Source organism: Malaclemys terrapin, chromosome 3, assembly GCF_027887155.1.
Source record: "Malaclemys terrapin pileata isolate rMalTer1 chromosome 3, rMalTer1.hap1, whole genome shotgun sequence".
NCBI lineage: Eukaryota > Metazoa > Chordata > Testudines > Emydidae > Malaclemys > Malaclemys terrapin.
Window position 1 is genome coordinate 189,631,033 of NC_071507.1, and position 26,532 is coordinate 189,657,564.

General features: G+C 42.4%; 1 protein-coding gene across 3 annotated transcripts in view; it reads left to right on the plus strand.

The window, feature by feature from the left end:
• The window catches only part of KLHL29 (kelch like family member 29), a 553,446-nt gene that overhangs the window by 61,204 nt on the left and 465,710 nt on the right, over positions 1 to 26,532 (plus strand). For 2 of the 3 annotated variants that reach the window (XM_054024034.1, XM_054024032.1), the window contains exon 2: positions 25,133 to 25,242. The exons of the other annotated variant lie outside the window; for it this stretch is intronic. Coding sequence is in view for 1 of the 2 variants with exons in the window: in XM_054024032.1 (XP_053880007.1) it covers positions 25,133 to 25,242 (110 nt within the window). In the remaining variant the exon portion in view is untranslated. The remainder of the gene's footprint in view (positions 1 to 25,132; positions 25,243 to 26,532) is intronic. 3 annotated transcript variants of the gene reach the window in all.

Genomic DNA, 26,532 nt, shown 5'->3' on the forward strand with positions numbered 1-26,532 from the left:
GCAAAATCAACACAAATCATAGAAATATAGGGCTGGAAGAGACCTTAAGAGGTCATCTAGTCCAGCCCCTTGCACTGATGCAGGACCAAGTAGACCATCCCTTGCAGGTGTTTGTCTAGCCTACTCTTAAAAACCTTCAGTGACTGGGATTGCACAAGCTACTTTGGAAGCCTATTCCAATGCTTAACTATCTTCATACTTATGTTAGATGTTAGGAAAAACTTTCGAAATGTCAGTTCCTGCAAATTAAGTCCAAAACTTCTCCTACCTTCAGTGGACATGGAGAACAATTGCCTTCTTTGTAAGAATCCTTACCGTACTTGAAGACTGTATGCAGGTCCCTCCTCAGTCTTCTTTTCTCAAGACTAAACATGCCCTGTTTTTTTTTTTTTTTTTTTTTTTTTTTAACATTTCTTCATAGGTCAGGGTTTCTAAACTTTTTATCATTTTTGTTGCTCTCTTCTAGACTCTATCCAGTTTGTCCACATCTTTCTTAAAATGTGGTGACCAGAACTAGATACAGTACTCCGGCTGAGGCCTTGCCAGTGCTGAGTAGAGAAGGACAATTACCACCTGTCTTACATATAACATTCCTGTCAGTACACCCCAAAATGATATTAGTCTTTTTTTCAACTGCATCAAATTATTCATATTCAATTTGTTATCCACTATCACCCCCAGATCCTTTTCAGTGGTACTACTGCATAGCCAGTTATTACCCATTTTGTAGTTTTGCATTTGATTTTTTTTCTTCCTAAATCTAGTATTTTGCATTTGTCTTTATTTAATTGTTGATTTCAGACCAATTCTTCAGTTTTCCAAGATTGTTTTGAATTTTCATCCTGTCTCCAAAGTGCTTGCAACTCCTCCTAGCTTGGTGTCATCCACAAATTTTATAAACATACTCCCCATTCCATTTTACAAAACATTAATGGAAATACTGAATACTACTAGACCCAGGACTGACCCCTGTGGGGACCCACTACATTTGTTCCCCAAATAATGACAGCATACTCTTTGAGTATGGTGTCAGGTTCCAGAGGGGGTAGCCATGTTGTTCATTCAGCCAGTTACGCACCCACCTTATAATAATTTCATCTAGACCCCATTTCTCTAGTTAGCTTATGAGAATGTCTGTCATGTAGGGCTATATCAAAAGCCTTACAAAATCAAGATATATCATATCCATAGCTTTCCCCAATCCACTAGGCCAGTATCCTGTCAAAGAAGGAAATATGGCATGATTTGTTCTTGACAATTTCATGCTGACTATTCTTTATAGTCCTCTTATCCTCTAGGTGCTTACAAAGTGTTTGTTTAATAATTTGTTCCACTTTCTTTCCAGGTATCAAAATTAGGCTGACTGGTCTATGATTCCTCGGGTTCTCTTTGTTCCCCTTTTTAAATATAGGCATTATGTTTGCCCTTCACCAGTCTTCTGGGTTCTTACCCATCCTCCAAGTGTTCTCAAAGATAATTGCTAATGGTTCTGAAATTGCTTCAGTTAGTTCCTGAAGTACCCTAAGATGAATTTCATCGGGTCCTTTGACTTGAATACATCTAACTTACCTAAATATTATTTCTTTAACCTGTTCTTTCCCTATTTTGGCTTACTTTCCTTCCCCTTTATCAGTGATGTTAATATTGTTAAGTGTCCTGTCACAATTTACCTTTTTAGTGAAGACTGAAGCAAAATAGGCATTAAACAATTCAGCATTCTTGATGTCATCCATTATTAGCTGTCCTTCCTCGCTGAGCAGACAACCTACACTTCCCTTTGTATTTCTCTTGCTCATAATGTATTTATAGAGCCTCTTCTTTACTGCTTTTTTGTCCCTTGTTAGGTTTAATTCATTTTGTGCGTTAGCTTTTCTGATTTTGTCCCAACATGCTTATGCTATCCTTTTTGTATTCATCCTTAGCAATTTGTCTATGTTTCCATTTTTTTTTTTTTTATAGAATTCCTTTTTGATTTTCAGGTCATTAAAGAGCTCCTCATGGAGCCATATTGGCATCTTACTATTCTTCCTATGTTTCTTGTGCATCGGAATTGTTTACAGTTGTGCTTTTCATATTGTCTCCTTCACCACTCCATTCCATATCCCCCAGCATATCCATTAGTGGAATCCAACTAAAGCAAGTCGACAATTTACCTATCTCGGCAGCAACATCTCCAATGATTGATCTCTTGACAAAGAGATCACGAACAGGTTACAGAAAGCTTCTCAGTCACTAGGAAAGCTATGCAACAAAGTCCTGAAATCCCACAACATAACCCTGTCAACAAAAATAAAAAACTTTACAATGCTTTTGTGCTCACATCTTTCCTCTATGGTGTGGGACCTGGATACCATACAAATGGCATATCAATCAGCTAGAGGCCTTAAATATGTGGGCTCTGTGTGCCATTATGGGGATCTGCTGGCAAGACAAAATTACCAACCTGGAGGTTCTCTAAAAGCATTGAGGCCATGCTGATAAAAGCCCAACTACGCTGGGTTGGACACATCATTAGGATGCCTGAACATCAACGCCCCAGAAAAATTTTCTATGGAGAATTGGCACAAGGATGTTGAAATCATAGCCAGCCCAGAAAGTGCTACAAGGACAGCACCAAGAAAAGCATACACTTTGGTGCAATAAAACCAGATGATCTCGAGCAGGCTGTGTCAAATAGATCAGCATGGTGACACACAACACTCCGAGCTTTCCAAGTATTTGAAGAGGATGGAAATAATTGATTATAAGCTGAAAGGGAAAATCATCATACCACTACTATAGCTACCAAGACGCTCACCAATAACTTTGTCTGCCTGATCTGCTCACGAGCATGCGCGTCACTCTTTGGGCTTCAGAGTCACTCTCACTCCATAATCCACAAAAAGAGAGAGCATGAAAACGTCATTGTTGAACCGACGGACTATGTGAAGATTGTCTCCTTGAGAAACTGGCAGTTCTCCTGAGCTCCTTTTATCCCTTAGGTTTTCTTCCCATGGGACCTTACCTACAAGTTCTCTAAGTTTGTTAAAGTCTGCTTTTTGGAAGTCCATTGTCCTTATTCTGCTGCTGTCACTCCTTCCTTTCCTTAGAATCATGAAATCTATCATTTCATGATCACTTTCACCCAAATTGCCTTCCACATTCAGATTCACAACCAGTTCCTCAAACAACCCCTCAACATTTCCAAGCTCATCATCAGAAGTAACCTCACCAGCCAGGACATACTGACTCAAAGCAGCATCAGAGCCTGCGGAAACAACAGATGCAAACTCTCCAGACATATTTCCACTGCTATAATGATTAATTCACCCCACAACACACCTTTCAAGATCCCTAGATCCTACACATTCCTATCACAACATAGATGCACTGGACGAGGTACATCACGAAGCTCCAAAAACAACTATGGGTAGGTCTACACTACGGGATTAATCCGAATTTAGATAATTCGGATTTGAGAAACAGGTTGTATAAAGTCGAAATGAGTGCGGCCACACTAGCACAGTAATTCGGTGGTGTGCGTCCAAGTACCGGGGCTAGCGTCGATTTCTGCACCGTTGCACTGTGGGTAGCAATTCCATAGCTATCCCATAGTTCCCGCAGTCTCCCGCGCCCATTGGGATTGTGGGTTAAGATCCCAGTGCCTGATGGGACAAAAAACATCGTCGCAGGTGGTTCTGGGTACAGCCTCACTTCCTCCCTCCCTCCCTCCCTGCATGAAAGCAACGGACGGCAGACAACCATTTTCGCGCCTTTTTTCCTGGGTGGGTGAACACTGCAGACTCCATACCACGGCAAGCATGGAGCCCGCTGAGGTCAAGACAGCACTCATGAATATTGCAAACACCTCGCGCGTTCTCGTGGAGTTTATGCTCAGCCAGGACCAGAAAAACGAGGCGAGGAGGCAGCGGCGGCGGCAGCGCAGCGACAAGCATGATGAGGACATGGACACGGACACAGAATTCAGTGAAACCACAGGCCCCGGTGCTTTGGAGATCATGTTGTTAATGGGGCAGATTCTATCCATGGAACGCCGATTCTGGGCAAGGGAAACAAGCACAGACTGGTGGGACCGCATAGTGTTGCAGGTCTGGGACGATTCCCAGTGGCTGCGGAACTTTCGCATGCGTAAGGGCACTTTCATGGAACTTTGTGACTTGCTGTCCCCTGCCCTGAAACGCCAGAATACCAAGATGAGAGCAGCCCTCACAGTTGAGAAGCGCGTGGCGATAGCCCTGTGGAAGCTTGCAACGCCAGACAGCTACCGGTCAGTCGGGAATCAATTTGGAGTGGGCAAATCTACTGTGGGGGCTGCTGTGATGCAAGTAGCCAAAGCAATCACTCAGGTGCTGCTACGAAAGTTAGTGACTCTGGGAAATGTGCAGGCTATAGTGGATGGTTTTGCTGCAATGGGATTCCCTAACTGTGGTGGGGCAATAGACGGAACCCATATCCCTATCTTGGCACCGGAGCACCAAGCCACCGAGTACATAAACCGCAAGGGGTACTTTTCAATGGTGCTGCAAGCACTTGTGGATCACAAGGGACGTTTCACCAACATCAACGCGGGCTGGGCGGGAAGGGTTCATGACGCTCGCGTCTTCAGGAACACTACTCTGTTTAAAGGGCTGCAGCAAGGGACTTACTTTCCGGACCAGAAAATAACCGTTGGGGATGTTGAAATGCCAATAGTTATTCTTGGGGACCCAGCCTACCCCTTAATGCCATGGCTTATGAAGCCATACACAGGCAGCCTGGACAGGAGTCAGGAGCTGTTTAACTACAGGCTAAGCAAGTGCAGAATGGTGGTAGAATGTGCATTTGGCCGTTTAAAAGGTCGCTGGCGTTCATTATTGACTCGCTCTGACCTCAGCCAAAGAAATCTCCCCATTGTTATTTCTGCTTGCTGTGTGCTCCACAATCTCTGTGAAAGTAAGGGGGAGACCTTTATGGCGGGGTGGGAGGCTGAGGCAAATCGCCTGGCTGCTGATTACGCGCAGCCAGACACCAGGGCGATTAGAAGATCACACCATGAAGCGCTGTGCATCAGAGAAGCTTTGAAAACCAGTTTCATGGCTGGCCAGGCTACCGTGTGAAATATCTGTTTGTTTCTCCTTCATGAAAACCCTCCCCCTTTACTGACTGATTTTCTGTAAGGAACCCACCCTGCCCCTTCCCCCATCTTTCTTTCAAACCAAATAAAGTCACTATCATTTAAAAATCATTTATTCTTTATTAATAGATTAGAAAAAGAGGGAGGGAACCCGGGTGGTATTTGGGAGGAGGATTGCTGGGAAGGAAAAACCCACAAAGAAAAGGTTAAAAAAATGACAGCCTTTTGCTTGGGCTGTCTACTGGGGTGGAATGGGAAGGTGTACGGAGCCTCCCCCCCCGCGTTCTTACACGTCTGGGTGAGGAGGATACGGAACATGGGGAGGAGGGAGGGTGGAACAGGGGCTGAAGCGGCAGTCTGTTTTCCAGCAGCCGTTCCTGAACCTCCACCAGACGCCGGAGCAGCCCCAGCGTTGCATCCTTCATCCTCTGGTCTTCCTGTCGCCATCTCTCATCTCGATCGTCTCTCCTCTCCTCACGTTGGTCCCTCCTCTCCTCACGTTCACTGACTTCTTTCCTATACTTTGAAACTGTTTCCTTCCACTCATTCAGATGAGCTCTGTCACTCCTGCTGGATTGCATAATTTCAGAAAACATGTCCTCCCGCGTCTTCTTCTTACGACGCCTTATCTGTGATAACCTTCGGGATGGAGGAGGGAGGCTTGAGGAATTTGCAGCTGCTGTAGGGAGGGGAAAAAAGAGAGAATTGTTTTAAAAGCTACATTTTGCAGAACAATGCTTATACTCTTTCACGGTGACCAACACTGTTCACATTACATAGCACATGTGATTTCTGTGCAAGGTCGCATTTTGCCTCTTAATGCTGAGTGCCTGTGGCTTTGCTGCTAGAGATCACAGGTCTGGGCAACAGAATTCGGCTTCCATGCGGCCATGGTAAGCTTCTGCGCCGTGCTTTCCCACATACCAAGCATAGCTTGTAGAGTGCTGCAGAAGCCTGGCCAATCAGCCAGTTGGGGGGGGGGGCAGTGTGGTGGGGCTTGTCTGGGCCCCTTCAGGCAAGTAGAGTGCTGCGGTTTTTCTGTTAACATTCAGCAGCACCAGAAAACAAACTAACCCCCCCCCCTCGCCATGAATTCTCTGGGATGATCACGGTACCCCTCCCCCCACCGCGTGGCTGGTATCAGGGAAGATCCCTGCAGGCACCAAACTACACCCCCTCCCGCCGCCGACCCCCCCCCCCCCGCCATGAATTCTCTGGGATGATCACGGTACCCTCCCCCCACCGCGTGGCTGGTAACAGGGAAGATCCCTGCTAGCCAAACGCGAAAAACTCAGGGCCAATTTCCCATCTGCGCTTGGCTAACTGCAGGGAAGGATTTATTTTCCGCCACAGGCAAACAGCCCAGTAGGAACGGCCACCTCTGTCCCCTTAATTAAGTTCCCGTATTTCAACCAGGTTACCAGGAGTGATATCACTCTCCTGAGGATTACACAACAAGATAAAGAACGGATGTTGCTTGAATGCCAGCAAACACCGGGACCATACGCTGCCAGGCTTTGTCAGGCAATGATACCAGATTACTTGCTGCAAGCATGGCGTGGTCAAGTGTCCTACCATGGAGGAGGGAATAAGGATGCACTGCCCAGAAACCTTCTGGCAAGGCTTTCGGAGTACCTCCAGGAGAGCTTCATGGAGATGTCCCTGGAGGATTTCCGCTCCATCCCCATACACGTTAACAGACTTTTCCAGTAGCTACAGACTTTTCCAGTAGCTGAACTGACCGCGAATGCAAAGTCAGGCAAAGTAATCATTAAAAACCGTTTGCTTTTAAAACAAGTTTTATATTTTAAAAGGTAAACTCACCTGAGGTCCCTTCCATGGGGTCAGAGTCTTGGGTACTGGCTTGGGAGGCTTGGGAGGGTACTTCAGTCAGGGTGATAAAAAGATCCTGGCTGTTGGGGAGAATGGAGTGCTGTGTGCTCTCTGCAAGCTCATCCTCCTCCTCCTCCTCCTCCTCCTCTACCCCATCGGCAGAATCCTCAGGCGTCGAGACTATCCCCGACCCAGAATCCACGAACAAAGGTGGGGTAGTGGTGGCAGCCCCCCCTAGAATTGCATGCAGCTCGGCGTAGTAGCGGCATGTCCGCGGCTCTGACCCGGAGCGACCGTTTGCCTCCTTTGTTTTTTGATAGGCTTGTCTGAGCTCCTTGACCTTCACGCGGCACTGCTCAGAGTCCCTATTGTGGCCTCTCTCCATCATGCCCTTGGAAATTTTTTCAAAAGTTTTTGCATTTCGTCTTTTAGAACGAAGTTCTGCAAGCACTGAATCCTCTCCCCATACAGCGATCAGATCCAGTACCTCCCTCACGGTCCATGCTGGTGCTCTTTTTCGATTATCAGCCTGCATGGTTACCTGTGCTGATGAGGTATCTGTGGTCACCTGTGCTCTCCACGCTGGGCAAACAGGAAATGAAGTTCAAATGTTCGCGGGGCTTTTCCTGTCTACCTGGCCAGTGCATCCGAGTTCGGATTGCTGTCCAGAGCGGTCACAATGATGCACTGTGGGATAGCTCCCGGAGGCCAATACCATCGAATTGCGGCCACACTAACCCTAATTCGAATTGCTAAAATCGATTTTGGCGCTACTCCGCTCGTTGGGGTGGAGTACAGAAATCGATTTAAAGGGCCCTTTACATCGAATTAAATGGCGTCGTTGTGTGGACGGTTACAGGGTTAATTCGAATTAAAGCTGATAAATCCGAATTAAAGTCGTAGTGTAGACCAGGCCTAAGTGGTTGAAGCCGGACTGGCGCTACTCTTTCGAATGAACTCACACAGAAAAATGATAAGACAAAAACACGCTATCACCCACAGGCGAACACTTTTCAGTCCTCATCCTCAAAGGAAACCTGTGCAACATCTTCAAAAGACAAGCTTGGGAACTTAAATTCATAACTCTGCTGAATACTGGAAACCATGGTCTTAAAAGAGGCACTAGTTTTATGGCTCATTACAACAACTTGTAACACACCCTGCTGCCTACTAAACCTTCTTTGTCCTACAGTGGCAGAGGTGTTAATTTCCTTTTTCATTTTAATTGGTTTCACGTACTGTGTATGAACCCCTTATGCTTAATAATCTGTCCCATCTTGTATTTAGCTTGGATACTCTAGTTACCTTCTCCGGATCTGAGGAAGAGCTCTGGGAAGCTTGAAAGCTTGTCCCTTCCACCAACACAAGTTGGTCCGACGAAAGATACCTTACTTACTTTGTCTCTAAAATTATATTTGTCCATTTCTTTTATCACCTGTGTGTTTTTTTTCTTGTTGCAGCCATTGTTCTAATTTTCCAGAAACCTACTTTCATAGTTTGTTTTGCTTTTAGTAGAGAACTTTTCAGTTTTGGGCTTCCTGATGGCTTTCACCAAGACTCATCACTTTTACCAAGACAGAGTCCGTAACTTTGCCATGCTGTTTGCCAGAATGGCTACCTTCCTGTATTAGTGTGACTTAATTTTTTTTTTTTACAAGGATAGGTTGTTGCTCAATTACAAAACTGGAGAACCAGTTGACTGTTTTGCATCTGGTCCCTACCCTTTGACCTGTCTGGCTTGGGTTTGAAAACCCTATCAGGATTGAAAACTCCCACCAACATAGCTTGTTGATTCAGTGCTGCACACAAGCATTCCCACTCTATCAAGGTGCAATCCACAGGGAAGATATTCCTTGGACTTTATTGCTTTTAAATGTTAAATAATTTCTATGCTTTCTTAGTATTACACAGCCAGTTAACTCTCTGCCCCTTAGCCAAGCTATATGTATCTACTTTTAAAAAAAAGTTGTAATGATAATCAATTCATCCCCTTAATCATTTATGTTGTTTTTCTCTACTTCTCTAACTTTTTTTGGAGTGAAAAACAAGTGCTGCCAGTGTATACAATAATGGACTGTCCCTTCATAGCACAATGATGAAATGTCTCTGCATCTGAAATCCTAAATCACATTGGCCTTGAGCCATATAGTATTGCATGCTGATCTCTAATTGACTATCCACTAACTCCTCTAGGTCTCTTGGCGGTATTATGTGCCAGGTTTCTCTCTCCCATGGAATGCCTGTACACTTGTGTGTACATAGAATAATTTCTTATTATTACTTTGCAGTTGTGTTCTAACTGGCACACAAATGCTATTCCTAGGGTCTCCTTATAGTTTAATATGTCATGTAGCTAAACCAAAAAAAGCCTCCCAAAACTCAAACCATGTACACATATGCATCAGAGGGTGCATCTACACTGCACTCCTCTTTCGGTACTGTGTAGAGTACATACCCATGTAGCTCCCCTAGTAGGGGTATAACTAGCAGTATAGACTGGGAGGCATGCTTAGGCGAATACAGTAAAGCAGGGGTAGGCAACCTATGGCACGCAGGCCGAAGGCGGCACGCGAGCTGATTTTCAGTGGCACTCACACTGCCCGGGTCCTGGCCACCGGTTCGGGGGGCTCTGCATTTTAATTTAATTTTAAATGAAGCTTCTTAAACATTTTAAAAACCTTATTTACTTTACATACAACAATCAGTTAGTTATATATTATAGACTTATAGAAAGAGACCTTCTAAAAAAGTTAAAATGTATTACTGGCACGCGAAACCTTAAATTAGAGTGAATAAATGAAGACTTGGCACACCGCTTCTGAAAGGTTGCCGACCCCTGCAGTAAAGACATGCCTGAATGGTGTGGGTATATATTTGAGTATATTCCCAACATGACTGTCTACTTGCCAAGCCGTTGCCACCATGTCTACACCACCACAGCGAAAGGCTTCAGCAGAGGGGAAAGACTGTGGCCGGGAGAAGCAGCAGGGAAAGGCTTGGCCTTTTCCCCGCTGCCTCTCCTTTGCCAGAGCCTTTCACTGGCATGTGTAACTACACACCATGGTGTGGACGTGGTGTGCTTTTCGCTGCAGCGAGCAGCTACACATACACTAGATGCAGCTGGCGGTGGTATAGAAGTGTAGACGTGGCCTGAGGTTTTTCCCTGAGACTATATTAAGCAATGTTGTTTAAATATACTCTTGAGGGAAGAAAAGAATTCTACAGTGCTTTTCCTGTTGCTGCTTGTTACAATGTGGGGGGTAGGTTTTTTTTGTTCCTTTTTTGAAGTAGGTTAAACTTAGGCATCCTTTTATCATCTCCCAAGAGGTGATGGCTGCTAACATTAAGATGCTACATTTTCTCCTTTACCAGTTGCAAAGCTGTGGAAAAGTGTAGGTTTGTCTCCTGGGTCTCATCAGTTCATTTAAAGTAGCCAGTTCATATTGTGTATTTGGACGACTGGCATTTTTGCTCTGTGAGATACTGGTTAGGTTAGGCTTGTACTTTTGAGAGCGCTTTAAGTCTTAAATAGTCTTAAATACAGAGCTGTAGAAGACCCAATCTAAGTTAAACAAAAAATCATAATTACTGATTATTATAAGAAATGAACAGAAAATAGATGTTTCAGTCCTGGGTGAGGTAGCAAATACTTTGCCTCATGGAAACCGTTATTAAGAAAATTTGATTTAAGAATATATTTTTATAAAGTTCACCAGGCCATGTTCAGTTAGCTACTTGGCTAGGGTTGAAATGGTTTAAATCAATGGTGCAGTTATTCATACAGTAGAAACTAAAATGATGCTCCCCCACTAGTCTACTTTCTTCAGAGGAAAAAGTATCTTAGGCTAGATCTACACTAGGGAGAAGGATCAATTTAAGATACGCAAATTCAGCTACACGAATATTGTAGCTGAATTCGACGTATCCGATCCAACTTACCCCACTGTGAGGACGGCTCCCCCGTCAATAGCGCTTCCTCCTAGCTGGGCTGGTGGAGTGCACGCGTCAATTCGGGGATCGATTGTCGCGTCCCAACGAGACGCAATAATTTGATCTCTGAGAGATCGATTTCTACTCGCCGATCCAGGCGGGTAGTGAAGACAAGCCTTTAGATTCAATTCCCTGCTCTGTTACAGACTTCCTGTGTGACCTGGGGCAAATCACTTAGCCTCTTTCTTCCTCAGGTTCCAGTCTGTAAAATGGTGATAATAGCATATGTACATTAAAAGTTTGTGAAGTGCTTTTGTGATCTACTAATGAAAAATAGTGTAAGAGCTGAGTAGTACTATTAAATAAAACAATCCCATAGGTCTGATCCAAGGCCCATCATGAGCTTCAATTTAGGCTCCAGGGGTATGTCTACACTGGGGGGGAAAAAAGCACAGCAAGTCTCAGCAGCTGGGTCAACTGATTTGGGCTGGTGGGGCTCCTGCTACAGGGCCAAATATAGCACTGTATAATATATTCCCATCAGGCTGGACCTCAAGTTCTGAAACCTGGGGAAGAGGGTGGATCTCAGCCTGAGCTCCAGCCCAAGCGGGAAAGTCTAAACTGTGGTTTTGAACCCCATAGTGAGAACCCGGGCTCTGATGCTTGTTTCCGCAGGTTTTTTTCTGTTTGTTCTACAGTGTAGATATACCCTATGAGACTACACACAACAAGATGAGTAAATAAGAAGTAAAGAAAGGTGTTTTTTTTTTTCTAATACTGAATGTAGACCGTATTAGTGGCTTATTTTAATCTCAGAGCCTTTACGATATTAACTCTAACAGAATTGATTTGATGTGTCATCTGAATAAATAATGCTAAAATATAAATGAACTTTCGGTACATCGCCTGCAGAGAAATTGGGTCTGCAGTAGTCTAATGAGTGTATACATCCTCATTTGAGATTTTACATGGAGTTTAAAGTGAAGAGGTAGAAAGTTTACTCTCATGTGATGAGCGCTACCTTTTTTTAATACAACTGCATATATTAAATAATGGATTTGCATCATAGCAAACTAAATGCTGAAAACCTGAATATTGTTTTCGAAATGCTTTCTTCCACGGTGTCTCTGTATTACAGTGCTCTCTGGGTTTAGCCCTTTCATCATATAACAAACAAGTCAGATCCCAGTTCAGCAAAGCACTTAAAACATGTTTAAGTCTAATTGAATTCAGTGGAACTTAAATTAATGTTTACATGCTTGCTGAACTGGGGCCTCAGTTTGCAACTGTAAAAAAGTGTTGAGGAGAGTGTTGAAATCTAGATTTCCTTATCCCTCCAAACCACTACTAGTCAACTTGCATATCTTCCAACTTGCATATCTTGCACTGTGCAAGCCAGCTGGGGTCTAGTAGATTCATAACATGCTATCCCTCTGGAGATCAGAGTGCAAGATTCTAATTAGGTCCTTCAGGTCCTCAGCTGGGAGTGCTGTGGAGTTACTATACTTTACTCCTGGGGGAAGAAGAGTCTTTTCAAAGCTTTGCAGTGATACTTCTGGACAAATCAGGATTAGCACTAACTGGCTCCAAAGGGAGTTTAGCTCAGTCCTCCTTGTCAAGAAGACCTGGAGTCTTCAGGGTGGAGGAAGGAAGGAATCTTGAGGCTCAGAAGTCCATAGAGGAAGAACAACAAAGCATTCTATGTAAGTGTGAGTTTTACATTTATTGTAAAAGAAATGTGTCGTGCTAATTAACCATCTTCACTAACTGAAAATCCCAGTCCACAATAATCATCAGATCATAAAATGGCTTAAGGAAAATTATTTCTTCCAATTCTACAGAAGCTGTAAAGTGCATGATCAGGCAGAATAAATACCTTCAGAATAACTAGGTGTACAAAAACATATTCCCATAGAATTTTATTTGTCCTCTTTTTAGGTATCATGCAGATATTGGTACCTATGAATTTTTTACTGCATTTTTGAGGGTTTTTGCTGCCAAGGTAAATTCCTTCTTAATACACTTGACTCCCAGTCCCTGAATAGATGCAGTTACTGTGACAATTCTGAACCAGATTTTTTAAGCACCTTTTTCATACTACATTTACCTCTGAAACCTCAAGTTATGAGACTTAGAAAATACAGCCTTGAGTTGACTAAATTAACTTTTCCTGATCCAAGAGATTAAATGTTGCTGTAATTTTTTAAGTAGAACCTGTTTAAGTAGAATTTGCCATCAAAGAAAATCTTGTGAAGTTGAGCAAATAGGATTTAGGGAAAGAGTTCTCCTGGGGAAACTGATTAGTTAATACTTAAGTAATCTTTGTCTTTTTGTCATCCCCACTGCACTTCCAAACCTGCAACAACACAAATGATTCTTGGATCAAGGTGATACTTGAGTCCTTTATTGGATAAATATAAAAAATAGTAGATTATTTGTTTTTATTTTGGCCTGAGAACAGGTATAGACTCTTGTGATTCCTTTAATAAAACTCAAAGTAGGTCATAATCCCCAGCACTGTCTCCTTTAACTAGTTTTATTCTCAGTTTCCAGAGTTTTAATTACAGTGGTTGCTCCCATTAGGTGGTCTTGTTTCATGGCAGGATGTTAGACAGCATTCTCACTCTCAGTCATTTATGTGGACTGCGGGTATGTCTGTCAAACCATAATGAGCAATGAAAGAATGAAGAATGTTAATTTAACTGATGCTGCTTTTGCTGTTAACGGTAAGTACCACCAGCTGCACCTCATAAACATTGCTGTTTGTCTGCCTGAGCCCTGCTATTCAGTGAGGCCTGGCTTGATTGATAGAGGCGGAATTAGAATGATGGGTTGCGCGGAGCAACTTTCCTGTAATGCTACTTCTGTGAGTGGTTTTTTTATTGTGAGAGACAGCTCCTAAATTTTAATTGCTTTTCGAACTTGCAAGTGCTGCTTGTGTCAAATGTTGATAATTGGTTTATGACAGAGGTATTCTAAATTAAGGAGAGGTCAGCACAGATAATTTGCATATTACCTACTAGAACAAAAAAGGTTCTGTTGAAGTGACACTTCGCTACTAGGAGGACTTCACTCTTATGTGTAAAGTTTCCATTACCGATACATGATTTCTTAAACAATGAGTCGTACTAGGAAAGGAATATCTTGAATAGCAGAGTGCAAAGTCTATAATTAGTGAAGTTACTGAACAATGTACAACTTTATGAAGAGTTTGGTTCCAGCACATTCAATATTCATGATAACCTGCAAAATAAAGCTGGACGCTTCTGTAAATCTATCCGTCTCCGTATGTGTTAGGCAAAATATACACTTTGCTTCTGCTGAATGCTTCATCATTATATCGGCCAATATCAAGCAAAGAACATAACACTGGCCACTTGTGCTCTGGTGCCACCCTCACCTTGTGAATCTCTCCTTCCTTTGGTAGCCATGGGGCCTGTGTTCTGGTTGCCCCTATGGTATGTCATCCTTTCCAGTGGTTCCCTGCTTGGTCTAAATGCCTTGATCCTTTCCTAAACTGTTTTTATTTTTTGCATGACCCCTTATTTGTATATTCTTTCCCCTTCTCACTTTTTAGACCAGTTTAGACACCCTTAGTTTGATGATGTTTATTTGCATTTTACTCTGTGTGCATGTGCATAAAGCATTTAAGGAGTGGGAAGGGAAAGTAAAATTAAAATTTTAAACTTTCTCAGTAACATTATATTATTTTCCCCTCCCTTCTAATACCTATCCCAAACTCTGCATGCTTAACTATTAAAAGGGACAATAATCTATGACCAATCAAAGTGCCATCAAACACTTGATTGGGCCACCATTAGCAAAAAAAAAAAAAAAAAGCCATTAATATTTTCCAACACCCTACTTAGGTATGGAAGTACATAGCCTTCTCTAGTTCTTTTGTTTTCTGTATATCGTTAATGAATAAACGGAAGAAGGCAGTGATGGAGTGCTGGGATGGGAATATACAAACCCTAGAGTGAGCTAGGTGAGGAAGGTGTTAATAATTTGGCCTTCAAATAGAGGACTGCAGTTAGTTCCTCTCTGCAACACCTGTGAGAAATATTCAACTTAAAATAAACAACCTTCCAAGTGGAGACGATAAAAGGGAGGAAACAGGCTTTGGAGAGCTGGCTGCCTTGCCAAGTGGAATACAACCCTTCCAGGCTCAGAAGGACCTATCCTCACAAGGACTGAGAACTACAGCTACAAGTAGAGGACTGAGTTTTGGTCTGTAATTTGGGTTAGGGGTCAGAATGCTGGAGGAACCCATGCCCTGGTTGCATTTCTTGTCCCCCATTTGTGCCTGCTGGCTTGTTTGCAGGCAGATGCTAATCCAGGGGTTTCCTGGTGGTATGGAAGGCTCATTTTAGAGTGTCTGGCTGCTTCCAGAGTGGGACAGAGTACGCCGGTTTCCTTGATATAGGGGAAGGCCTCTAGACAACTAATTCGTGGGATTTTGTTCATCTGAGCCGGTGTATGGACTGACCAATGGGCGAATAGTAGCAGCTGACCAAGGCTTGTCTAAAGAAAGCAAAGGCCTTGTTATGGACTCTGTGACTTTGGAGACTAACCTCAGCCTACACTTGGCTTGGAACAATGATCTTTATTCAACTAGATTTAACTTGTGAATTTAAATAAGCACCGCTGTCTTCCCAGCTTCCCGCTGAAGGCATCTCTGTCATTTATTTGTCTGTAGCCTGCTGATCCTCCCACTGAGGGCACCTGCATGCTTGCCTAGAAGCCACAAGCCAGGATCAGAACTCAGGAGTTCTTGGCTCCCAGTCCAGTGCTCTGACTGTGCCTCTTACATGAGTCATTACATTGAGCATCACCCTTCTCCGCCTTCCTCTTCAGGTGTTTATCTGTCTTCTTTCTGGTGTTGATCTCATCTTTGCCACCAGTAGAGCTATGATAACAAACGTTCCTTAGTAACTGGATTAGATTTTCTGTCTTTAAAATGGGGTGAGGGAGGAAGAGAACTAGTTTTCTAAACTTCTGATCACACGTGAGGTAATTATTAACTTCAGGCAGACTGCATTAAACAACAAATAAACAAAATCTTTATTTTCAACAACTCCATCACCGTTGTGCTCATTTTCCTCAGGCAGGGCATTCCAGATAGACCTCTTAATGTACTACTAACCATTATCTTCTCATCTAGTTTGCTCAGTATTGACAGTTAATAGATGATCCCATTACAAATAAATTTGACACTGCATCCACGAAGATGTGAAAATTGGAGTCTCTCATCATGATTTAAAATGTGTGCTCCCTTGCTCAAATTGGGTGTAAGACTCTACTTGCAGATAAAGTAGGCCAAATTGCTGGAAAGGCTGCTTCAGTGGCATACAGGTTAATGTAGATGTATTATGTCTTTATGTAACCCATAAGAGGATAACTTTTTAGCAGATGATTTGGGCTGAATGTGCACTTGATCAGGGATCCTCATTTATAACTCATGGTCACACTACTAGTATGGCATGAAGTCACCCCTATAATCATGAAGATTAATTCTATAGCTATACAACGTAGATTGGGAGGAAAGATCCTGAGGCCTTGTGATTAAGGCACTGGATTGCGGACCCAAGATACCTGGATAATATTCTCACTGGCCCCTTGTGTGCGCATGGGCAAGTCACTTCAATCTCTTTACCTCAGTTCCCCATTTCTAATAATACTTCCTTTCATGCCCCGCCCCATCATTTTTTTTTTAAAGACTGTATTCTCTGTGGGAAAGATACTGTCTCTTCCTATGTATATGTACAGTACAGAGCACAATCTGGCTCCAATATTAGTTGGGGAATTGTACGCACTATTGCAATACAAATAATAAATAGTTGCCTTTGTTGAGGGGAGGGGAATAATTTCCCTGCAACTTTCCATATGAATTGCAATAACACCTTCGTCAAAATATAGCAAATAACCTACTGACACACACGTGACTTAATTCAAATAGAGGAAGAAGTGACATGATTCATGTGTAACCATGAGCATATGTCATCTTTTCTTTGTAACTCTTACCCCCCACATCCTTTGCCATCTTTTGCTGTGCTATGTCTGTCTTTTGAGTGTAAGCTCCTTGGATCATGGACCTGTCACCTTTATTTGCCTGTGTCACTTCAGTGGTTCATACTGCAAGCCTCTGTGAAACGAAACAGCCCCACTGTGCAATACAGTGAAAAAAGCCTTTTTTGTTTGTTTGTTTTGTATAGTCACTTTCATGCAAAAGTCCCCTGTCTGGGACACCCAACGGAGCAGGCGAGTGACTGTTCATGTGACCAGCCTGCACCATTAAATGCTCCATGGATCGCTGTTTTGAGAGCTTCTGATTTTAAATGACAAAAGAGGGACAGAGAAATTGAGTGAGGAGAAGTTCTGAGCTGAGACTTTAAATGAGATGAAGTGTGTGACAAAGGAAGAATGTTCCCAAATAGCTGGAGATGCAGAGGAGAAGGCTCTTGCACTTGTAGTGGGGTGAGCGTGTGGCAAGATGGACAGGGATTAATGTTAGCTGAGCAGAAGGAGCAGTGTGAGAGACATTCCATTAGGTAAACTGGAGCATGTTTATCTTAGTCTCAACACATACACACATCAGTTTATTGAATAACAAGCTTCTCATAAATCTTTACAGACAGGATGCAGAACCATGCCTGGGTCTATAGTGCATATAACATTGGCCTTCCAACTTGTATTGTCTAAACTCACTTTTGAAAAAAATGTCTAACACAAATTCCTGACTAACAAATCAATATTAGTGTAGACCTAATACATTTAGGTCTTTCTCCCTTCCATGTATCTATATAAATCCAGCTAATCTTGGTGAGAGGTGTAAGTGTGTGTGTATCAAGGGAAGTGTTTTAGTTCTACTGCTTACCTATTAGTGGCTCCCTAGATAAGATCAAAGGAGTGAGAATGGAGGTAAAAATGACATAACAGGACACAAGTTTGCTTTATACTTTGGCAAAACACATTAAAAGTGGCAGGGGTCAAGGTGGTTGTTTGAGGGTTGGCAGGCTGTCTCAATGGCTTAAGCAAGTGATTTAACCCACCATGCATTATCCTTGTAGTTACACCACCAGCCATTTGGTTGGCATTTCTGGGTTCAATCCTTACGTTGTTGCCGGGTGCATTGAGGAGAGACTGGGAAGGCTCTGGAAGAGTGCTGCCTCCTATTCTCTATCCCCAATTCCATGCATGCACATCTGGACTATGATGAATTCTAGTGACTGTTGGGAGAGTTTTTATGATGCTGGGCCAGTGTGGTGCAGGAAAACAGAGGCAAAAAATCTATGGCACCACTGCTGCAACTCCTCTAAAAGATAGATTTTAATTGTGATTTTGTGTGTGTGTGTGTGATGTTGGTCGTGTGCATGCATTCCACAGCTTCACATGGTTCATTCCTCCACAAGTCTCAAATCCCACCCATCTTAAGTGTTGGAAGTAGCTAGAAGACTTTGGCTGCTGAAGCAACTATCTTTGCTCACAAGGATTCCAGTTACCCCGCTCTAGGATGCAGCAGCTCTTCAATACTTCATCTTTTAAAACACATTTTTCTTTGTATTAAACACCCTCAGCTGCCAGTGTCTGGATTTTTGGCCAATTCTGCTTGTGTTTTTTGCCACATGCTTTTTTTTTTTTTTTTTTTTTTTAATGTGGTGTTTATTTTCATTTAGACTTCAGTTTAAATCTAGTGAAACCAGAACAAGCCCACAAAGTATAAGTTGACTGTAGAGACCACATAATAGTGGGGAAAGACAGATGTGTAGTGCTCCTCAGCACCACATGGAAAGGCCGCAGACTCTGGGTTTATATAGCCTAAGTCACTTTTCATTTTTATTATTTTAAATTGAACAGCTCAATTTTCATGGCATATCATCCTTAACTCAGTTGAATGATATCTATAGTACCAAGAGAACAATGACATCTATAGTATCAAGAGAACAAATTCTTGCTGTGAACACATTATTTTAGATTGTCATGGGATCCAGAACTCCCATCTGCTTGCTTGACTCTAAGGTACCCAGCCCCCTCCCACACGCAATCAGCTTCCTTCTCCCTCTTCACCTCCAAAGAGCCTTTTTTTAAGGCAGGAAGAGCCGGTAGTCTGTTATATCTCTGTGGTGGCATCCCCCAAGGACAAGTCAGGGTGCTGGTGGTCTCTTAAAACATAATGGGGAAAGGCAGGTTAGGGCTCCTATGAGTGCATGAGGATGCTGCCCACAGCTAGTCTGTGCCTCTGACTGGCTAAAAGGGATACCATGTTAGATTTTCAGCTTAAGGCTCAAGCCCCAGCCAAAATAAGAGTAGGGATCTTTTCCCCCCTCCAACCTTAACACCCCAAGTGGTCGAGTGAGAGCACACACAATGCATCTTCACATCCCTCTGCTTTAAATAAGTAGAAATCACTTTTGCCAAACCTTCTGGACACATGGGAGAAATTCAGCTAGTTAAGGAACAAGAAGAAATACCTGTTACTTCAGCCAGAATGTAATAGGGATCTTATCGAAGTTACTCCTGTAGGTTTTGAAATCCTTTCTGCAGGAATCTTTTTAACCACCTGTTTCAGGGTGCTGTCCAACTCAGGCCACCCCACAGTGGGGCAACGCAGTCACCCCATCTCATGTTCCCTAATTGGCACTCACTCAGGCATTTCAAAATAATGTTCCCTCTCTTGGGTTCTGGCATATTAAGCCGTAAAATAAAATAATCAGTTTGGCCTTTCTAGGCACAAGCCATTCTTCCCAAGTCCTGTTTAACACACACTTCCTTCCCGTTTTGCAGCAGCAGGCCAAGGAGGTTTCTTCCTAGTTTCTGCTGTCTTTTGGCTCTTTGCTAAACCCAGCATGGTTCCTTTTAGCTCTGTGATCAAAGTCTTCCTGCCTGTGGTGCAGGGTTTCTCTACCGTCTTCCTTCTTAGGACAGGGTTTCATAGTCTGCTATCATCCTGGCTCTACTGCTGCAAAGCCTTCTTGCTCCCTTCAGGTCTCTGTATCCGTGTGAACACACAGCCCATCTTACAGAATGCATGGCCTGGCTACCTCCTCACATGACCTTTGATTATCTGACTCAGCACAGGCCAGAGCTTGGGGGAATGAATGGGTTTGTGCCAGTTTTGCTTGCTTACAGAGAAGGCCTGAAAAAAGTTTCTCAAGGGCAAAAACAAACATAGTTTTATTTACAATGGACATTTTAGGTATTTTCTATCTTGGCAGACTCTGGAATACCTGTAAAACTTTTAACATCTCAGGATACAGAGGCTGAAAGTTGAGCAACAGGTGTAGAAAACAATTAAACTTTAAAAGTCTTTATTCTTGTTGGTGACACCTGTAATTCCAATGTCTAACAGCCGTTTTAGTGAGAAGGGTGAATTTTGGTTAAGATACAATAGCCACTGCTTCAGTTAAGAGATTAGAGAGCTCTCAACGTACTGTGTGCCTCCGAGACGCTCACCAAATCCTCAAGAAAGCCAGAAGATCATAATGAGGCATGAAAAGTTTGCTGTGAATTTTTAAGGACATCCAGCTAGTGTAGCAAGCTGCTCGTGTCCAACTTCAAAGAAACTGTATTGCTGAGGTGAACGAATTTGCTCAGAATACTGCCTGTTCATAGAAAAAGACTTTCTAGAGTCTATTTTTTTGCATCTGAATATCCTGTCTTTGAGCGCCACATATTGCAACATCAGTTTTCACTCAACATTTTTTGGGAACATTTTAGATAATTTAGAACAGACAAGAACTTCTCCTTTGCAGCATGACAGTTATCTGTATGCATTAGCTGCTAGAGATAAACATTGTCTGGATAATGTAATGACCATTAATAATGGTCTAGAGTGGTCCAATGCAAGAGAAGGTAATCACATCTCATGCTTTGGGGGTCTAACCTCAGGCTTCATCTCCATGTGCAGTATTGCACAAATATGCATATTAGAATTTTAACTTTCATTTAAAGCAGTGAACGCTTTGGGGTTCGCAAAATGTATCAGGGGGTCTCAGAAAAAATTCTGTAATGGCGGACAGATCCGTCCCTTGGGCCGTCAGCCCAAGCCCCGTGACCATAACTTCCTGGCAGAACATAAACTTTGGTTGGATCAGTACACTAAAACCAATATAACTGCACACCTAAAAGGACTTGGCACAACGTTCAGGCAATACTTTCCAGTTATGTCAGCTGATAGTGGCTGGATTCGCAACCTCTTTGATGATACCACTTTCTCAACGCAGATAATAAAATAAAAATAATAATATATGGAGATATCCTATCTCCTAGAACTGGAAGGGACCCGGAAGGGTCATTGAGTCCAGCCCCCTGCCTTCACTAGCAGGACCAAGTACTGATTTTGCCCCAGATCCCTAAGTGGCCCCCTCAAGGATTGAGCTCACAATCCTGGGTTTAGCAGGCTAATGCTCAAAACACTGAGCTATCCCTCCCCCCAATATTGAGACCTGAGGAAAAAGAGAAATCGATTGAGATCTCCTGTGATTATGAACTAAAAAGGAGTTTCAGGAGTCTGTCATTGATCAACTTTTGGCTGAGTTTAAGAAACGAATACCCCCTGCTGGCAGCAAAAGCTACTATAGTTTTGTTACAGTTTTCAACAACTTACTTATGCTAGAAAGTATTTTCCTCATATGCACATCTGAATACCAAATACAGAAGCAGACTCAATGCTGAACCAGACCTGAGATGGTTCTAGACTTCCAAGAGCTATGCAGATCAAAGCAAGTACATCCATCACACTCAGGAGATTTAAACTTCAAGACTCCTTATGAGAAATGAAAAGGGAGGTGGATATTTTTTGCTGTTTCTAAAATTAAATAGGCTGCTAGTGTTTTTTTTTAAATTATTGTGAAGAACAAGTTTAAGCTTTGTTGTAGTCGTGCGTTGTTTGCATGGACTGCTCAAGACCCGAATGCTTGTGGGAGGAATTCTTTATTTGAGTTGGCTTCTTAAATACCTTCATGCTGTTTCAGGTTTGGTACGCCTTGATGAAATATGTAGGAGGATTAATCGAAGTGATATGAGCTACAAAAGTGAAATCTTGGAAGAGTGTTGCTGTTTTCATAATGTAATAAAATTAATAATATAATAATGTAATAATAAATGTGTTAGAAAAACCCCAAATTATTTCCAATATCACTGCTTCTATAATTTATGCTCAGGTAAGTGAGAAAATCCCTGGAAATATTCTTTTTTAGGAGGGGGTTTGCAAGATTTGATATTTTCGTGAAAGGGGTTGGTGGGTTGTTAAAGTTTGGGAACCACTGATTTAAAGCATCAAGTGTAGACCCCTTCAGGCAAAATACCAGATTAGATTTAACACTATTCCATTATGAAATGGCCGGTCATCTTTCCCTATAGAGCTGCGCACCCAGAAATAATCTGTGGTCCTTGTCTAATATTGATTGTGTGCACAACTTCTAGCAAAATGCCCCTCTCCCCTTCCCTCCCCTCCTCTTTCCCAGTAAGTGCTTTGTTTGCAAAGGATTCTGGCGAGCTTTTTTGTAATACTTATTCATTGCGTTTGAGTCTGTGTAAAATAGCTTTGTTTATGATCTGATATTTTTAATAGCATATTTCACTGTTTCCATTTAAACTGAGAAGTGACATCTTTGTTTTTCCCTTTTAAAAGGCAGCATAATCCAGATGCCTGTCAAAGGAATTGTTGATGTAGCATTTTATGAGCAATCCTTCTGTTTGAGTTTATTTTTGTTTTGTCAGAAATGTTTGCCAAGCTCTTGTGAACTCCCCGTGAATATTACTGAGGTATGCTCCCTTTTTAAGAAATGATTATCCATGCAGGAATACAAATTGTACAGTCAGTCATAATTCTGGGCCATGAAAATTTTTTAAACCTATGGAATGCATTAGGAGGGGTGGGGTTTCATTTTTGTCTTCAGTGTACATTATCCAGCATTGTATATCTTTAAAATCACTTTCTGTCTCACCATTGACTTACGTGCTGAGGTCTGTGTGCTCCAAAAGATGGAGATGATATCAGCCCACAACACCCAAAGTAATTGGATATTTGAATGCTAAGCTACACTCCTGTCTCTGACATACAAAGATGCTCATTTTCTGCAGTGCTAAACAGTGGCCCGTCTACCTGGTGTCTTATGTTCACAAGGTAGTTGATGTCTGAAAATATAACACATTAAAAAGAAAGTGATAACTATCGGGTAGGGAGTTTAAAAAACCCTCTCTTCTCTAATTTGGCTCATACAGGACATGCATTTTGTTTTAATGGCTTAGAATTTTATGCTGAATCTGCAGTTGTTACAGTTGTTTTCTTAATGCAATCTGCTATTGAACCACAACTAAATTTGTTAAGATTAAAAAAAACATCTTTTAGAAATCCTTTTCAGGATTTTTTGCTGCTAGGTATGTAAATAGCAGCAAGTTTAAACACACTCTCTAATCCTGTTTTTGTGTTGCCCATATAATAATTTTGCCTGCTCTTTGGGACAGCGGGTGGTGGAAGTGGTGATCAAGCAAGGATTTTGGCATAAGCCCTTCTTTATAAACCATTTTCATGGTGGAGGATTACAGCGCTCTCTCTCTCTCTCTCTCCCCTCCACCCCCTTCAGACTGCCTCTGTCTAGCTGTGCCTGCCATTTTTCCCTCTTCTCCACCTCCATCTACATTAAGGAGCAATACTGCATCTGGCTGTGCTTAGAGCACCACAGAAGTCAATTTGGCTCCGTGTAGGTGTGAACTCAGTCTGCCTGCATGGAGCCAGTTGCAGATTGGGGCCTTCGCTGTTTGGGTATTTGAATAGTGCTTAGGACACTATTCTGTATGGAGTCTCTGCATGCTAAACTAATACAACAACCTCTCCCAACATTTTGCTTTTGTTATTGCTGTTTTCTCTAATAGCACATCATGCAATTGGGGGCTTTATGAGTCCTTAGAATTTATCATCTCTTGCTTAAAACCGTATGTTGCAACATACTCCTCTTATAGATATTGTACTCAGAATTTGTGCCATTCTCATTAAACTCCATTAAAGGAGATATAGCCTGGCCCTGTGGATAAGGCATAGGAGTGAAGAGGCCTAGGTGCTTTACACTTACCCAGAGTCACATGGCAAGTAAGTCACTTCACCTGCTTCTATTTCTGTTTCCCTTCCCACCCTGTGGCGTATCTATTTGGATTGTAAACTCTTCGGGGCAGAGACTGTCTCTTAACGTGTGTTTGCACAGATTGTGTTTGAGGCTTCTAGGTGCTGCCATAGTAAAAATAATTGATGGGAATACTCAGTGGGGGGAGGGCCATGAATGCTCACATCTCATGAGATGGAGCATGTGACTGTGGTGCAGCGTGTAGGTAGAGCCCCTGAATCGTTTTGTGCTGATTCAGAATGTATCTAAAATGTAAGTAGTGTGTATCTGTCAGTGCAAAGTGTGTGTGTGTGTGTGCTGGGGGGAACGCTTAACTTGAGGTATCTGGAGGAAAGAACCACTGATTGCATTGTTCAAGGGAAGGAAGCTAGCTGTAAATTGGGAATTAATTTATACTAACTCATTTACCTGTCCAAGGATCTCTTGTCACTGTAAAAATTTTCTCCATACAGCCCAAAACTCAAAGTAAAAATGTGAAATCAATAGGTAGTGTTATATTCAGTTAAAATAATTGTATTGATTCCCAGATAATGGCAGCAGTTCATTCTTGCAGGGATACATGCCACTTCCTCTCATGAAGATTACTTTCACATATATTACATCTGAAAGAGGGAACATAGGCATAAAATTGCTTTGTTATTATGAATAGTGACTTTACACTAGGCATTAAAACTATATATATATTTATTTGAAATTGATCTTCTGGGATTATTTTTACTGCATAGGCATGTTTCAGTACAGTCATATAGCTTTTAAATTATCTTGGTCCACTTTGTCTTGTGCATGTGCTTGTGTGCTCTCTTTTTTGTAGCAGTTTATTAAAGAGAAGATTGCCACAACCCCCTGGTTTTTTTCCATCTTGATAAGAGGGTTAACACCATGTTACCTGGGGTATTGGCCATTCTCTGTTAAACCCTAATAATCCACCAGGAACCTGGCTCTCTACACTTCATGGAGATTTTTGTCACCTCTGGGAGATTAAAGTTCTTCATGCCGATCATGGTGACATTTAACTTCTCCGATTGTGGAGCTATTTTTCACTTGTGCTGTGCTCATTGGAAGGCTCTTCTTATTAAATATAGATTACTTCATCTTCAGATAGAAAATAGCCTTTTTTTTCTTCAACTCTTTCTAGGTAGTCTGGTTTCCCAGAAATCTCCTGCTAAATGCAAGGATTTGCTGTCCTGCAGTTTACTTACTGTATTGCCAGAAATTGAATTTGACACAGATTCTGGAAACCACAAGGTAAGAGTACAATTATTTATTTTTTATAACCTAGAAAACAGTTTGTTTTCATGAAAGCAAGTCCACCTATAAAATCTTTTCAGCTTTCTCCTTCATGACCTTTTGTCACCTAACAAATACAATTTGGGCCCTGTTTTATCTTTCAATGACTGCAGTAAATCTGTATCTGGGCAGATGCAACTGAATTGCTGCATTACAATATAAGAAGTGGGGAAGTAGGGTAAAAACTGATTCTGCAAACACTACCACGAGGAGTCCTATTTCAATTCAGTGGGATGACTCAGAGAAGTGAGTACAATGTCAGTACTAAGACTTCAGAATCAGGCCCTACATTATGTAACCTTTACAATAAGAAGCTATAAACTGGGTGGACAAATTTTATGTCTTAATTTATATATGTGCATGCACACACTTTATTATATATTACACACAAAAATATGTTAAACAAACATTATTAAGGTTGCAAAGGTAAACACTCAAAAGTGAAGAAACGCCAGAATTAAGATTGCCTACGTTTTTTTAAACAAAACAGACTAAAAAAATAGAAATTCCATCATGTGGCATCCACGTGGGTCATCAGCACAGTTGGAAGCTTTAGATCCACTGCACAGACCTCTGCTACTTGAGCTAAAGAAGTAAATAATAGCAGTAATCGGTTGTAATCTTCTATGTGGACAAGCACTAGCGGGAGATGAGATTTGCCAAATACCTGCCGACAGCAGAGGAAAGATGGGACTCTGGAATCTTGGGTTCCAATCCAAGGCGGGGTGCTCTATTGGACACACTCTTCTGCCTGTTTCCCCCAAGTGTGACCCCTTTGCCCCTAACCAGACCCTGTCTAGTCATGTCTCTTTCCCACCCATCTCCTTGTTCCAGTGCTATTCGCTTTACCTAGACCAGCAGTTCTCAACCAGGGGTCTGAGGCCTCCTGGTGGGCTGCGAGCAGATTTGAGGGGGTCCGCCAAGCAGAGACTCACTGGGGTTCAGGGCAGAAAGCTGAAGCCCCGCCACCCCACGCCCTGCCACCTGGGGCTGAAGCTAAAGCCTGAGCAACTTAGCTTCACTGGTCCCTGTGTGGCGTGAGGCCCCAGGCAGTTACCCTACTTGCTACTCCCTAATGCCGGCCCTGGCTTTTATATGCAAAAAAACAGTTGTTGTGGCACAGGTGGGCTGTGGAGTTTTTATAGCATGTTGGGTGTGTGTGTGTGTGGGGGGGGACTCAGAAAGAAAAAGGTTGAGAACCCCTGACCTAGACAGTATCTGTCTCCACTCCTCAGGTTTCTTGTCCCA